This window comes from Ylistrum balloti, unplaced genomic scaffold (genome assembly GCF_031769215.1).
Source record: "Ylistrum balloti isolate Yb309-2 unplaced genomic scaffold, AGI_CSIRO_Ybal_v1 Utg370508, whole genome shotgun sequence".
NCBI classification, from domain to species: Eukaryota; Metazoa; Mollusca; class Bivalvia; order Pectinida; family Pectinidae; genus Ylistrum; species Ylistrum balloti.
Genome location: NW_026782328.1, coordinates 692,257 through 709,764, shown reverse-complemented (window position 1 = coordinate 709,764; position 17,508 = coordinate 692,257). Strand labels below are relative to the sequence as shown.

Genomic DNA, 17,508 nt, shown 5'->3' with positions numbered 1-17,508 from the left:
ACAACTCTGGTATGTACACAATTTATACATCCGTCAGGGTGTGTACATCACTACAACTCTGGTATGTACACCATTATACATCCGTCAGGGTGTGTACATCACTACAACTCTGGTATGTACACCATTATACATCCGTCAGGGTGTGTACATCACTGCAACTCTGGTGTGTACACCATTATACATCCGTAAGGGTGTGTACATCACTACAACTCTGGTATATACACCATTATACATCCGTCAGGGTTGTACATCACTACAACTCTGGTTTGTACACCATTATACATATGTGCACGTGTGTACAACATTATACATATGTGCACGTGAGTACACCATTATACATATCCGACGTGTGTATATCACTACAACTCTGGTGTGTACACCATTATACATATGTGCTTGTGTGTACATCATTATACATATAAACACGTGTGTACATCACTACAACTCTGGTGTGTACACCATTATACATATGTGCTTGTGTGTACATCATTATACATATAAACACGTGTGTACATCACTACAACTCTGGTGTGTACACCATTATACATATTTGCACGTGTGTACACCATTATACATATGTCCGGGTGTGTACACCATTATACATATGTGGACATGTGTACACCATTATACACATGTGTATGTGTACATTACTACATCACCATACACCTATCAAGGTGTAGATATAGATCACCATGCACCTGTCCAGATGTAGGTATAGATCTCCGTACACCTGTCCAGATGTAGGTATATATCACCAAACACCTGTCCAGATGTAGATATAGATCACCATACACCTGTCCAGATGTAGATATAGATCACCATACACCTGTCCAGATGTAGGTATAGATCACCATACACCTGTCCAGGTGGTCCAGGTGTAGGTATAGATCACCATACACCTGTCCTGGTGTAGGTATAGATCACCATACACCTGTCCAGATGTAGATATAGATCACCATACACCTGTCCAGATGTAGATATAGATCACCATACACCTGTCCAGATGTAGATATAGATCACCATACACCTGTCCAGATGTAGGTATAGATCACCATACACCTGTCCAGATGTAGGTATAGATCACCATACACCTGTCCAGATGTAGATATAGATCACCATACACCTGTCCAGATGTAGATATAGATCACCATACACCTGTCCAGATGTAGATATAGATCACCATACACCTGTCCAGATGTAGATATAGATTCATAAATAAATTGAATGTGGAGAAACAGGTCGTTCAGATGGTACGTGGAACTGGGACATTAACCTAAGTTCAGATTTCTTCTTTGTTTTAACTTCAGTAATTGATCAGCAAATATTAATCGGAAGAAAAACAAAAATATATCATCAAGGTAGAGTTTAGAGATGGAAGGGTGTTGCTTCTTCTGTAATGAAGATGGAAGCAGGAAGGAACTTAGCGTATCCAGCACTGGTAGGATACAAACTGTCATTGAATCAAGTAAACGGAGATGTGATTTTCTCCATGATGATCTTGAAACTAGACTTTCCTTAGACAAACATTAAAAGATCCTTTGTCGTAGAGGCTGTGTATCTACATATACATCCAAAACTCGCATTAAGGGGCAGCTCAGCTCATCTTAATGTTCCGAAGAGACATCTGCAGTAAAACGTCTCTCCGGATTGACAACCTTCAACTTCAGGCAACATTGCCTTTTCTGTGGCGAGGAATGCTTCGACATTGATCCCAATCATCAAGATCGGCGGAGAAGGCTTGGTCTTTGTAGGACAGCAGACCGTGGTGAGGGGACGAAGAATTATAAGGAAACCCTACTAGATATCTGAAGAGCTCGTAAGAACAACTGGGACGCGAAGTAGATATATATTTGGCTGGGGCAGTGAGTGATCTGCATGCAGTCGATTGTAGATACTACACAGACTGTTACAAGTTTTGTTCATGTCGGTCAGTGAAGTCAGCTTCAGCAGCATCTTGTAGCAGTCAAGAGCTGGTGGATGTGACTTTTGAAACGACAGTTAATGCACTGAGAGCAGAATCATCGCGAGTGTGGAATTCCATCGAATTATACGACCTATACCATTAAAATGGCGGCGAAGGCATTAGCCGCCGAACTTTTTTGTCTCCAGTATCAAGCCAGTCAATATGGACATTGCCCTTGACTGCTACTTTGTTATCACAAAGTTGGACCACACTTTACAAGTCGCTCTCATCGGAAATGTTACAAATGCCATAAGCGATAGATTCACAAATCTCCATATTGCTCTTGGTGTTGTTTTCAACAGGAAAGGATTGATTGAACAATTTTATGAGTTTCTTACATCTTGCAGTTATGATGATGGTCTAAGGTTCAATGCATCATCATCAGCAGCAGCTGTAAGCATGACCACATTGAAGGACAGTCTTGTTCAGCTCGTCTCCGACAATTTTTATGCAGATATCCTCACAGAATGGGATACTTTCCACGCATTCTGTCACAATGCTACTAACATTTGTGGATAAGCATGGCACAGATGATGTCAACATACATCAACACAAGTAATTGGAATGTTCTTTGAGGATTCACATACACACGGAAGTTGACTGGTCATTCTTTGCAGCAAATACAGTTGTGATCTATACCGGAATGGCCTAATTCGATGCTTTACCCCAAGAACATAGGTATGTCTATTCACCATATAGTGATTAGTGCATTGTTCACTGAAATGACTTATTCTGATTCTTTACCACTAAAACATGGGGATAGTCAACAGAAAATGATTTCGATACCATTCATTGTTACTGAGAAATCGATAAAAACAAGATTTTCAGTAATGGCGGCCTTCATTTGCATATTATTCGGATTGCCCAGGGATGACAGAGTGGCACCATACAGATTTTGAAAGAGCACATATCAGAGATATAGAAACAGCAAAAAAACCTTTGTACGGACCGGGATGCACGCCTGATGGTATCTGCCACCTGAGTGAAACAGTGAAACAGTGACCTTTATGTGTCAGCTAAATCAACTTACTGATACATTACACGTACGAGGAAGGATATCCTACATATATCCATATAAGATCAACATGATTTCCATTTATTTACTTTCTAGCCTAAACTAGTGGGAATTTCCGTTTAGTCGAGCGGTAGAGTGTCTTGCTAGGTCACTAGATCGAACCTTACCAGGAGCAAGGTGTTTTTCATTACTCCTTTCTATTACACAGTAATAAGCATTGCACGCCACAACATTCAATCAATCTAGAGACCACTCTCTACTTATCCAGAAATAGTAAAAAATGCTAGAAAGGCGGTGTCATCATAGTCTGTACTTACATAGTACTTATATACAGGTAAATTGCTTACATGTACTGTTCTGATATACTACCTAGATACAGGTTAATTATTTACTAGTACTGTTCTAATATACTACCTAGATACAGGTAGATCATTTACCTGTATTGTTCTGATGTACTACCTAGATACAAATATATTTCTTACCTGTACTGTTCTGATATACTACCTATATACAGGTAGATTATTTACCTGTACTGTTCTGATATACTACCTAGATACAGGTAGATCATTTACCTGTACTGTTCTGATATACTACCTAGATACAGGTAGATCATTTACCTGTACTATTCTGATATACTACCTAGATACAAGTAGATTATTCGCCAGTACTTTTCATAACTTTAATTCATTCTGTTAAATTTCTTTATTCCGGAAGCCTTACAGCTTTCAAGATTCAACAATGCAAAGGGTATATTATATTGTTTGAGTGATATCTATTCATTCTGACATGCACTCTTTCGTACACCCTAGCCTGTGCGCACTCTTACACTCAGACAGACAGACACACATACACACACACACACTTGCACACTCTGATACATTACTAGTACACTTTCCTAATTTGATGCATTGGAAATCTTCCAAACTTTAATACACTAAATCATGGGTTTTTTTTTACCAACATCTGAGATATTTCTACAAACACACGATTGTACTTTTTCAATGTCTAAAGCTCTAAGAAAGCCCCAAACTTTACAAGCGCAGCCTAATATGCTAATACTATCGGTATCAAAAACTGAGCTTAAAATGTCCACGTTAAAGTGGTGACTTTTCGTTTTGTTTATCAGTCTGAAATAAGAGTTTTCTTCACTTTTCAGCTGCATTCCTCTGTGTTTTGTTAAATATTCTATTAGAATTGAAAAAAAAAACTACCCAAATTTCAATTTCGACATCAAACCATTTTTCATTGTCTTGTTATTTAAGTCAGATTGCTGGTTTATGGAGAATATGTGATATATTTTACCATCTGACCTTATATATTTAGAAAACATTCAGCTTTTTACAGAATATAAATACTCTCTCAATCTTAATTACTACAGTATCACAAAGTACGTTGTTTTCAAAAATCGTAGGAGTAAAACAAAAGATTTTCGAGTGATAAGTAAATAATACTCAAATGTGAATTTAACTTGCTTATTAAAACAATTCTAATATTTTTTCTCTAAAACTTAATCATTCCAACCATAAAAAAAATTATACCCTACAATATGATATACATATTTGTCGGTGTCACATTGCTATTTTCTATAGATCTACCTCATGAAAAAGGTTTGTATTTTGTCAAAACCAACTTAAAATTGAAGAAAATGGTAATGAAAGTTTATTTGAATATACTACATAAGACAGTATGATTCAGGTAATGTGGGAGAACATAAGTAAACAGATAGAAGAAGAACACAGGTAAAACACATGGGAGAACAACACAGGTAAACAGATGGGAGATCAATACACGTAAATCAGGCGGGAGAACAACACAGGTAATAAGTGGGAGAACAACACAGGTAAACAGATGGGAGATCAATAGACGTAAATCAGGCGGGAGAACAACACAGGTAATAAGTGGGAGAACAACACAGGTAAACAGATGGGAGATCGATACACGTAAATCAGGCGGGAGAACAACACAGGTAATAAAGGGAGATTAACACAGGTAAATCAGGCGGAGAACAACACAGGTAAACAGATGGGAGAACAACACAGGTAAAAGGTAAATCAGGCGGGAGAACAACACAGGTAATAAGTGGGAGAACAACACAGGTAAAACAGGCGGGAGAACAACACAGGTAAACAGATGGGAGATCAATACACGTAAATCAGGCGGGAGAACAACACAGGTAAAACAGGCGGGAGAACAACACAGGTAAACTCATGGGAGATTAATACACGTAAATCAGGCGGGAGAACAATACAGGTAAACAGATGGGAGAACAACACAGGTAATAAGTGGGAGAACAACACAGGTACACAGATGGAAGATCAATAGACGTAAATCAGGCGGGAGAACAACACAGGTTATAAGTGGGAGAACAACACAGGTAAATCAGGGAGAACAACACAGGTAATAAAGAACAACACAGGTAATACAGGGGAGTAAACAGATGGGAGATCGATACACGTAAATCAGGCGGGAGAACAACACAGGTAATAAGTGGGAAAACAACACAGGTAATAAGTGGGAGAACAACACAGGTAAATCAGGCGGGAGAACAACACAGGTAATAAGTGGGAGAACAACACAGGTAAAACAGGCGGGAGAACAACACAGGTAATAAGTGGGAGAACAACACAGGTAAACAACACAGGTAAAAGTGGGAGAACAACACAGGTAATAAGGCGGGAGAACAACACAGGTAATAAGTGGGAGAACAACACAGGTAACAACAACACAGGTAAACAGATGGGAGATCAATACACGTAAATCAGGCAACACAGGTAGAACAACAACACACAGGTAAACAGATGGGAGATCGATACACGTAAATCAGGCGGGAGAACAACACAGTTAATAAGTGGGAAAACAACATAGGTAATAAGTGGGAGAACAACACAGGTAAACAGATGGGAGATCAATACACGTAAATCAGGCGGGAGAACAACACAGGTAATAAGTGGGAAAACAACACAGGTAATAAATGGGAGAACAACACAGGTAATAAGTGGGAGAACAACACAGGTAATAAGTGGGAGAACAACACAGGTAAAACAGGCGGGAGAACAACACAGGTAAACAGATGGGAGATCAATACACGTAAATCAGGCGGGAGAACAACACAGGTAATAAGTGGGAGAACAACACAGGTAAACAGATGGGAGATCAATACACGTAAATCAGGCGGGAGAACAACACAGGTGAGAAAACAACACAGGTAAAAGAACAACACAGGTAAAGAACAACACAGGTAATAAGTGGGAGAACAACACAGGTAAATCAGGCGGGAGAACAACACAGGTAATAAGTGGGAGAACAACACAGGTAAACAGATGGGAGATCAATACACGTAAATCAGGCGGGAGAACAACACAGGTAATAAGTGGGAGAACAACACAGGTAAAACAGGCGGGAGAACAACACAGGTAAACAGATGGGGGATCAATACACGTAAATCAGGCGGGAGAACAACACAGGTAATAAGTGGGAGAACAACACAGGTAAACAGATGGGAGATCAATACACGTAAATCACAACACAGGTAAATCAACACAGGTAAAAGATGGGAGAACAACACAGGTAAACAGAGAACAACACAGGAAATAAGTAATAAGGGGTAGAACAACACAGGTAAAACAGGCGGGAGAACAACACAGGTAAACAGATGGGGGATCAATACACGTAAATCAGGCGGGAGAACAACACAGGTAATAAGTGGGAGAACAACACAGGTAATAAGTGGGAGAACAACACAGGTAAACAGATGGGAGATCAATAGACGTAAATCAGGCGGGAGAACAACACAGGTAATAAGTGGGAGAACAACACAGGTAATAAGTGGGAGAACAACACAGGTAAAACAGGCGGGAGAACAACACAGGTAATAAATGGGAGAACAACACAGGTAATAAGTGGGAGAACAACACAGGTAAAACAGGCGGGAGAACAACACAGGTAATAAGTGGGAGAACAACACAGGTAAAACAGGCGGGAGAACAACACAGGTAAACAGATGGGAGATCAATACATGTAAAACAGGTAGGAGAACAACGCAGGTAAAACAGGCGAGAAAACAACACATGTAAACAGGTAGGAGAACAACACGGGTAAAACAGACGGAAGAGTATTGGACGAAATAACAAATGCGCTATTCTCTCAAGGTTGATATAGAATTAGAAATGTTTTTAGAAATAAGTGTGTGATAGAGTTTATTAATTTTCTATATACACATGTAGTTTCTGTGATACGGACATCCGTGGCATTATCCACCATGTATGTGTGTCATGTCGCTCATTATATACCGTAAAACTTAATTTTCTGTCTAATGTTCTCCTAGACTATGGTCCCATAGTTTACAACAATTTCCTTGAAATGGAAGATTTTCTGTGCTTTATTTGGTGCCGAATCTTTCACACCTGACCTGCCTGACCAAGCCTACAAAATAAACTCAGGATGGTGTGTGCTGCCTTCATCAGAATGGATCTTTATTAATTTTTCACCAAAATCAGAACTGACACTGCCCTGTTTATTTGATTAATTACAAGTATAATGTTATGAAAAAGTCGGATGTCAAGCCAAAAACGTAATTTCCATTACTTGCTAGTATTGTCCAGCGGCCCAAAAGAACTTTGCTAAATCTTATTATGTAAATATCTATATTGTTATCAAAATATTTCTATTGCATTTGTATATCCACATCGAGGGAAATAAAAAAGATAGGTTGATTGTTATTTGTTTGTTAGAACATTAATTGATGTATATCTTTGTTAGAATAAATTGTTTATCAATCGTTTGACTACCTCACATTTGCCATATTTAAAAATGATTTTCAAACCATAGACGAAGAAAGGTGACAGTTTCCAAAGATAGCCATAATCATTTGAGTAAGATCATCTAGAAAAGGTCTCGAATTTTAGCAGCATTGAGGATATATTCATTAGTTATATCACCTCTATCATTTTTTAAATTGATTTTCAGCCTTTGAAGTCAAAACGAAATATGTTGATATCGAAAAGGAAAGAGACGAAGCCAGAAGTCATTGTCAAGGTAATTTCTACCAAGGTGATCTCGCGCGACTGGAAGATATTACAAATTCCAGACAAGGAAGTATCCGAGTGTGGGACGGTAACGTGTACAAGCTCTCTCCGCCCATTACAATAAAAGGTAAGATTATCAAACTATTTTATTTTGTCTATGTATGATCAGTCTATGCCCTTCAAGCAGTATACGGTTTTAAAGATATTATAGCAGAAGAAACAGTTTACCAGGTGTGGAAACATGTGTGGACTAAGTCATGTGTCATGCTGCATTGCAATTAAAACGTTGGGTTTTTTTTAATCGGTGATATATCCATGGTACATGTGGTCATGTTTGGTTTGTAATGGGGAAATTCATATCTTTGGAAGGCTGTACAGTAATTACCATGTTTCCTTTCAGGAATGTATGTCGTCATTGTCTTAGCGTACACATCTTTCTGGTAGGAAATTGGGTATTATTTATTGTAAGTAATTATGTGTTCTGATTTTTAAAAGGTTGCACCAATGATACGGGCCTTACTAAGCACAAAATTCCTAGAATGAAACTCTGGAAAGATGCAGCTGCTCAGTGTCAGGCTTTGTGTAATACAAGCACGTTTGCAATCAGGGTATGTACGATAAACAAACATAAATAAATAAAAATGCAGATCTTGAAAACCCCTTTCTTGAAGTAAGAAATGAGATACTTGAACAACACAGTCAATCACTGTTGTACAAAACTATGGAACAATGTATTGAGTATTTGATGCATTGTTATATAGACATTTTAATCTTTTCTCGAAATGTATACCCTATGCTTAATACAAATATTAAAATGATAGTATTGATTGCCCTACCTGCTGTATTTTCGACGGGAAGTCCAGCGGAAAGTGGAAAGACTACAACAGATAATCTAATCCATCAATTATAAAGAGTAAGCGAAATGCCTTAAAGAGCGTGAACAATAAAGAGAGATACACGAAACAACCTGTCATCGACAGGAAAGAAAGATATACAGACCTTAGCCATGCTATCAATGTTTAACAATCTACCTGTTTCATCTACACAGAAAGACAGACATACCTAAGCCATGCTATCAATGTTTAACAATCTACCTGTTTCATCTACACAGAAAGACAGACAGACCTTAGCCATGCTATCAATGTTAAACAACCTACCTGTTTCATCTACACAGAATGACAGACACCTTAGCCATGCTATCAATGTTAAACAACCTGGCATCTACAAAGAAAGACAGACCGACCTAAGCAATGCTATCAATGTTTAATAACCTACATGTTTCATCTACACAGAATGACAGACAGACCTTAGCCATGCTATCAATGTTAAACAACCTACCTGTTTCATCTACACAGAATGACAGACAGACCTAAGCCATGCTATCAATGTTAAACAACCTACATGTTTCATCTACAAAGAAAGACAGACACCTTAGCCATGCTATCAATGCTTTACAACCTGGCATCTACAAAGAAAGACAGACAGACCTAAGCCATGCTATCAATGTTAAACAACCTACATGTTTCATCTACAAAGAAAGACAGACAGGCCTAAGCCATGCTATCAACGTTAAACAACCTACCTGTTTCATCTACACAGAAAGACAGACACATTAGCCATGCTATCAATGTTAAATAACCTGTTATCTACAAAGAAAGACAGACAGACCTTAGCCATGCTATCAACGTTTAGCAATGAGAATTGTTTATATGATGGCTTGGTGTTTGTTGTAATCACATATTCTAGAACTTGCCATCACGTTCATGCAGATGAACGGCAACTGTGACCCACAGTCATATATCAGTATCACGACAAATCAAACAGTCTCATTATTATTTTATTTTATGTTTACTGTATAATTGGCATTGAAAATGTCGTCATTAATCTCCATGCTAAAAAAAACTAGAACCACGGATAACAAGAGTGTGATATCGTTGTTACTCATCTTGTTGTTATTTCTTTAAAAACAACTACATTCTGTGTATGTATTTTTTTTAGTAGTGTGGGATCAGTTATTTCTTAGGATTGGCCAATTTCTGAAACAAAGGGTTACGTGTGCTGACAAGTTCAAGTCAAGATACCATGGGTACAACTGCTGGTTGAATATTTTGTGTGCCTATAGTGTATATATTCCTAAAATTAATTTAATTTGTACATACTCATCATGTCTATACATATTTGTAGTCATTCCGTTGACATATTGTCATTACAACAGCTGTGGTTTACTTGACTTGAATTGTCCTAGATATATGCCATAGTCAACTTTATTGACCAGATATTATATATATTATACTATTATGCTGATTGTCTTAAATCAAGTCATATAATTAGTTCATATTTATCTTAATTGATTTATATATATATATATTCTTATTTAAATCAGGATACAGATTGCCACTGTTTGAGTGATTCCATCACACCGGCAGATGATAGTCACTGTCTTCCTATGTTGGCGAGGACACCGGCTCAAAACTCTAAAAATACAGAGGCAAAGACAGTATTTCAAACAGGTATGGTTATATACAAATAATGGAAGCTGTAAACTATATAAAACACAACCGTGCGGACATTCCACAGACAATGTAAACGGTAAAATAGCTCAAGAGTAAACTTCTCATAACAGTCAAATCATAGACCCAAAGACAGGATTTTTTACGTGGGATTGATGAAATATATCTATGGTAGATATCATATAATTGTGAAAACACAGACGCCAAGGCGGGGTTTTATCCGGAATTACCAAAATATATCTACAGTAAATATAACATACAAAAAGGATAAAGAAACGCAGGGTGAACTTTAAACCAGAAATTAAGTATGATATCGGGCTTCATTTAAAACGAAATTTTGTATACTTACAGATAAATTAAAGCTTAAAAATGTCCAAAGTCTTTATTTTTGCATCTGACAATTGGTTTAGAGGTACTAACGATTAAATTGAATGGACCCATAGGACTTTGAAATTGAAATTGAACTGAGTCATCAATATCTTGTGTGTCCACCGTTTGCTGTGGTCACAGACCCTATTCTTCTGGTCATAGAGTTCATGAGAGCGTTAATCCGTCTTATGGGGATGTTGTCCCACTCTTCAATCAGAGCTCTGGTCAACTGCTCTCGAGTAGCAGGGGGTGGCTGGTGCTTTCGAACCTGTCTATCCAACTGGTCCCAAAGATGCTCGATCGGGGACCAATCAGGGCTATATGGCGGCCAATCTAGTGGTTGAATGTTGTTGTTGGCCAGAAAGACTTGGCAAATCATTGCTACGTGGGGCCTAGCATTATCCTGCTGAAGGGTTAGATTATGCTGCTGTAAGAAAGGGATAACATGGGGTCGGAGGATCTCATCTCTATACTTAGCTGCTGTGAAATTGCCATCAATAACAACCAATTGTGATTTTAACCCGTGTGAGATTCCTCCCCACACCATTACTGAACCGCCCCCAAACCTATCCCTCTCTACAACGCAAGCGTCCGTAAAACGTTCGCCACAACGTCGGTAGACTCGTTGACGGCCGTCAGATCGATAAAGACAGAATCGAGACTCGTCCGTGAAGAAAACTTGTCTCCACTGGAAACCGTCGTGGAGCATGTGCAGCTACCCAGGCCATACGACGCTGACGTCGAGCAGGAGTAAGGTGTGGACCTACATAGGGGCGACGTACTCTTACACCAACCTCTCGCCCATGATTTCCACGAACATTAAGTGCACTCTCAACGGCAGTAAGGCGCCGATTACGCACATGAGAGACGACGATATAGCGATCCTGACGTCGTGACGTTACGCGCGGACGTCCTGACCTAAGTCGATCGGCCAATCGCCCAGTTTCTCGAAGACGTCTTACAAGACGTTCTATGGTGGAAACATTAACACCAAAGTGCCTAGCAACCTGATTTTGCAGCTCTCCTTGCATCAGCATCTGAATGGCCTGACCCCTCTGAACTTCTGTGAGTCGTCCCATTCTTAAAACGAATCAAATTCTCAATTAATTTTAGGGAAGCAGTTGATCTGAATAAAGATTAACGAAGAGTGACTTGACCAACGCTGCATGAGACCAGAACAACACGGTGCACGAGATTCTTGTTTTTTCCTTCCTCCATTTACCAGAGCTGCGCACTGTACCGTGACTAAATTTTCGATACATGACAAGGTGTAATATGACTTAATTACTCAATCCACAAAGTTTCACTTTATTTGGAGAACGCGTTTTCAAAATATCGGAATAAATATTACCCTGCGTTTCTTTATCCTTTCAGTATATAACTGTAAAACACAGACGTCAAGACGGAGGTTTAACCGGGTTTGTTAAAATATATCTACAGTAGATATAACTGTAAAACACAGACGTCAAGACGGAGGTTTAACCGGGTTTGTTAAAATATATCTACAGTAAATATAACTTTAAAACAGACATCAAGACGGAGGTTTATATCTACAGTAAATATAACTGTAAAACAGACATCAAGACGGAGGCTTATATCTACAGTAAATATAACTGTAAAACAGACATCAAGACGGAGGTTTAACCGGATTTGTTAAAATATTTCTATAGTAGATATCATTTAACTGTGAAAACACAGACGCAAAGACAGGATTTCTAGTTGGGATTGATCGAATATCTCTATAGTATATATCATACTGTATTCAAAATACGCCAACTCGAAAAGTAAACACCATAGATATGGGAAGTTCTTTTTAATGTATTCAATGTTCTTAAAGATCTAACTGTCTATTCAGTTACTCTGGAGATTAGCGACGTTCCTGCTTTGAACAAGTGCATTGCTGCAAACGGGTTGAATCCCTGCAACTTCGAGTTAAGAAATTGTCAGGATAGATTACAGATGGAATGTAAACGTAAGTATTAAATTCAATTCAATTCAGACTTTCCCAGCACTGTCATAATTGTTCACATTTTCACGTCATCTGACACGAATTCAGAAATTTTATTCCACCTCTAGGGAGCGGGCCCCGAAAGGGGAAATTAGATAATATTTTTCTTTTTAAAGCCTGTGTAGTTTTCTGAACTTCAGAAAGTTGATTCGACACCTAAGGACCCGCGGGCGGGCCCCAAGCGGGAAAGTTAGTCAATATTTTGCTTCAAAACACCACTCCTTCTTAATGCCTGGGTAGATTTCTACCAAATTTGGCCCGAAACATTATCAGGGGGTTGCATTCATATCAAACATGCATGAAGTCAACCTGAGATTGTCTCATATTTTAGCATAACTCACCTAGAACACCTAGTCTGAACTACTTCTCATGCTTCATTCACACCAGTGAGAAACATATTTGGAGTTTGATTTTAAGGTAAAGAAAGACATGGTTTATTGTTATTTTGCAGTCTGATCAAAACTTCAACATGGTAGCCACAGTAGCCCTTTTGTAACATGATTGCGCAAATGTTTTTCATGAACACAACCTACCATTGAAAAAATTCTGATCCTTAAAAGGAATGTTCAAGATTCGAATTCATCAGATTTGTCAGACCACATTCAGCGAATTCCGTGGTTCGTCCATCAACTCGTCGATTGCCATATGACCGTTAAAGGGATATTCCGTCCAAGGTCTTTCCTTTCTCCAATCGTTTTTATTGTATCTCTTATGACTATTCAAATTATTGTAAGCGTTAAAATATCCTTCCTGTGGTCATGTCGGACAGACGCAATTGGTGGAAACACTCGTAGACCAGTATAGAATTCCAATGTAGCGCGTTTATCACATGACCATTTTGAATAGCGAGGCTGTAAAGATATAACAGAAATAATACAAAATTTAAAATGATAATATGAAACAAAAATAGCGAGGGAAAGACATTATTTAAATCAGGTATTAACTGATATTATTTATCTAATATAACAACGATCGTTATTTAAATCTGGTATAAACAGCCGTTATTTAAATCTGGTATAAACAGCCGTTATTTAAATCTGGTATAAACAGCCGTTATTTAAATCTGGTATAAACAGCCGTTATTTAAATCGGGTATAAACAGACATTATTTAAATCTGGTATAAACAGCCGTTATTTAAATCTGGTATAAACAGCCGTTATTTAAATCGGGTATAAACAGACATTATTTAAATCTGGTATAAACAGCCGTTATTTAAATCTGGTATAAACAGCCGTTATTTAAATCGGGTATAAACAGACATTATTTAAATCTGGTATAAACAGCCGTTATTTAAATCTGGTATAAACAGCCGTTATTTAAATCGGGTATAAACAGACATTATTTAAATCTGGTATAAACAGCCGTTATTTAAATCTGGTATAAACAGCCGTTATTTAAATCTGGTATAAACAGCCGTTATTTAAATCTGATATAAACAGCCGTTATTTAAATCTGGTATAAACAGCCGTTATTTAAATCGGGTATAAACAGCCGTTATTTAAATCGGGTATAAACAGACATTATCTTAAACAAGTTTTAACAGACACCTTTTGAATCAGGTATAAACAGACATTATTTAAATATGGTATAAACAGCCGTTATTTAAATCTGGTATAAACAGCCAACATTTAAATCTGGTATGAACAGCGATTTTCTAAATCTGGTATCAACGGCCGTTATTTAAATCGGGTATAAACAGCCGTTATTTAAATCGGGTATAAACAGACATTATCTTAAACAAGTTTTAACAGCCACCATTTTAATCAGGTATAAACATACATTACTTTAATCTGTTATAAACAGACACCTTTTGAATCAGGTATAAACATACATTATTTAAATATGGTATAAACAGACAACATTTAAATCGGGTATGAACAGCGATTATTTAAATCTGGTATGAACAGCGATTATCTGAATCTGGTATAAATAGTCGTTATTTTAATCTGGTATGAACAGCGATTATTTCAATCTGGTATAAACAGCCGTTATTTAAATCTGGTATGAACAGCCGTTATTTAAATCTGGTATAAACAGTCACTATTTGAATTTGGTATGAACAGCGATTATTTAAATCTGGTATAAACAGCCACTATTTGAATTTGGTATAAACAGCCGTTATTTTAATCAGGTATCAACAGACATTATTTAAATATAGAATAAATAACCAACATTTAAATCTGGTATAAACAGCCAATATTTAAATCTGGTATGAACAGCGATTATCTAAATCTGGTATAAACAGCCGTTATTTAAATCTGGTATAAACAGTCACTATTTGAATTTGGTATGAACAGCGATTATCTAAATCTGGTATCAACGGCCGTTATTTAAATCGGGTATAAACAGCCGTTATTTAAATTTGGTATTATCTTAAACAAGTTTTAACAGCCATTTTAATCAGGTATAAACATACATTACTTTAATCTGTTATAAACAGACACCTTTTGAATCAGGTATAAACATACATTATTTAAATATGGTATAAACAGCCATTTAAATCGTTATTTAAATCTGTTATAAACATCCACCATTTAAATCTAATATAAAAAGAATTTATTTAAATCTGGTATAATCAGCCACCATTTAAATCTGGTGTAAACAGCCGTTATTTAAATCTGGTATAAACAGTCACTATTTGAATTTGGTATTTATTTAATCTGGTATAAACAGAATTTGGTATAAACAGCCATTTTAATCATATAATTATTTAAATATAGAATAAATAACAGCCGTTATTTAAATCTGGTATAAACAGCCGTTATTTAAATCTGGTATAAACAGTCCAGCGATTATCTAAATCTGGTATCAACGGCCGTTATTTAAATCGGGTATAAACAGCCGTTATTTAAATCTGTTATAAACATACACCATTTGTATCTGGTAAAAACAGACAATATTTAAATCTGGTGTAAACAGCCGTTATTTCAATCTGGTATAAACAGCCACCATTTAAATCTAATATAAACAGCCGTTATTTAAATCTGGTATAAACAGCCGTTATTTAAATCTGGTATAAACAGCCGTTATCTAAATCGGGTATAAACAGCTGCAGTTTAAATCGGGTATAAACATCCACCATTTGTTTCTGGTATGAACAGCCACCATTTATATCTGGTATAAACAGATATTATTTAAATCTGGTATAAACAGATATTATTTAAATCTGGTGTAAACAGCGACCATTTCAATCTGGTATAAACAGACATTTTTAAATTATGGCATTAACAATTATCATTCAAATCAGGTATAACCAGACATTATTTAATCCATGTATAACGAGCAATCATTTCAATTTCGTATTAGCAGTTATCGTCTATATTAGGTTAAAAACTGCAATAATTTAATCGCGTATAAACATTCATTTTATTCTGAAATAAACATCCATCATTTGACGATCAACATCGACTGAATGATTCCTAATGTAAGAAAAATATTTCCAGTGAAAATGTGTCAAATGCTAATTGGAGTGACGGACTTTGTGGATTGAGAGTAACAACGAAATCAAGGAAAATATAACAAACTTATCGATAACAGACTTGACAACAACATCAGAACTGTAGAAGGCCTTGGGTATTGTCACTGTTTTCGTCAGGTTTGAACTTTGGAGTTTTCAGGTGTATTTCTGTCACAGGCGACTATATGTTGATGATGTTGGAAAAAAGTTCATAGGGCGTGGCTTATATTTTTCATAGAGGTATAGAAAAATAGAAATAAGTATGAGCATTTGGTTTGAAAATAAGACATGTTAATTTATTTATTATCTCTATGTTTGAAGTTGGGACAAGTGCACGCACTGTATGGGCGGAGGCGGCGTATGGTTGTAATAGTGCTAAAAGTTTCCCAAGCCCTGTCCGCGACAACTGCCCGCCTGACTCGTCTGTTTGGTTTGGAGGATTTCGTGACTTACAATATAGTCCAGGTAATATGTAGACATAACTAGATCGTAATTCAATAAAGCATTTGTTTTCATTAACATTTTTGGCTGATTAGGGTTGAAACCAATTCCATACAGAGTGTCAAAACTTTAAAGGTGCGGCTTGTAGGAGATTTAGCCTATACACATCAGTGAGATCTCTGGTGAACTTGTTCAGTGTGAATTTGTTCTTCGTTGTATGTTTCGTGAACTCCGTTGCATAAAGCTATTATCAGAGAGAACCAGTAGAGTTGATTTAAACAAAAAGCAAATGTTTACAGCATCTAGCAGATCAGGCCCCAAATTCAATAACTTTCCTTAACTTGTGGAAAACTTCACTTCTATAGAAATACATACGTAAGTTAGGGAAAAACTTAAGATTAAGAAAAAATCCTTAACTTATGTAATGCTAACCTATGGGCAAATTTAAGTTAAGAAATATTCATGGAACTGGGGCCAGCCTCTCAAACGTTTTCTTGGACGGTAATCTGAAAAACGTTATCAACATTTCAAAAACATTGAAACCAGGCCAATATATTTTTATGAATAAGCGTATTGCTAAAATGGTCCCTGTTGGTAGTCCTAAGGGTTCATCGACATTTGATGCGATCAAGCAGATTGATGGTATTGTTTCGTCATCATTATTTACAGTACATAATCCGGATTAATATTCTACATGAATATTGCATGCTCGTGGTTTTT

At 37.0% G+C, this 17,508-nt stretch overlaps 1 protein-coding gene across 1 annotated transcript; it reads left to right on the top strand.

The window, feature by feature from the left end:
• Positions 1–2,484: 2,484 nt before the first annotated feature.
• Positions 2,485–16,823, top strand: LOC132555603 (uncharacterized). Its single transcript, XM_060219952.1, has 6 exons — positions 2,485–2,518; positions 7,944–8,129; positions 8,498–8,610; positions 10,386–10,512; positions 12,737–12,853; positions 16,669–16,823. The coding sequence occupies exons 1-6, from the start codon at positions 2,485–2,487 to the stop codon at positions 16,821–16,823; spliced, it is 732 nt and encodes a 243-aa protein (XP_060075935.1).
• Positions 16,824–17,508: the final 685 nt, after the last annotated feature.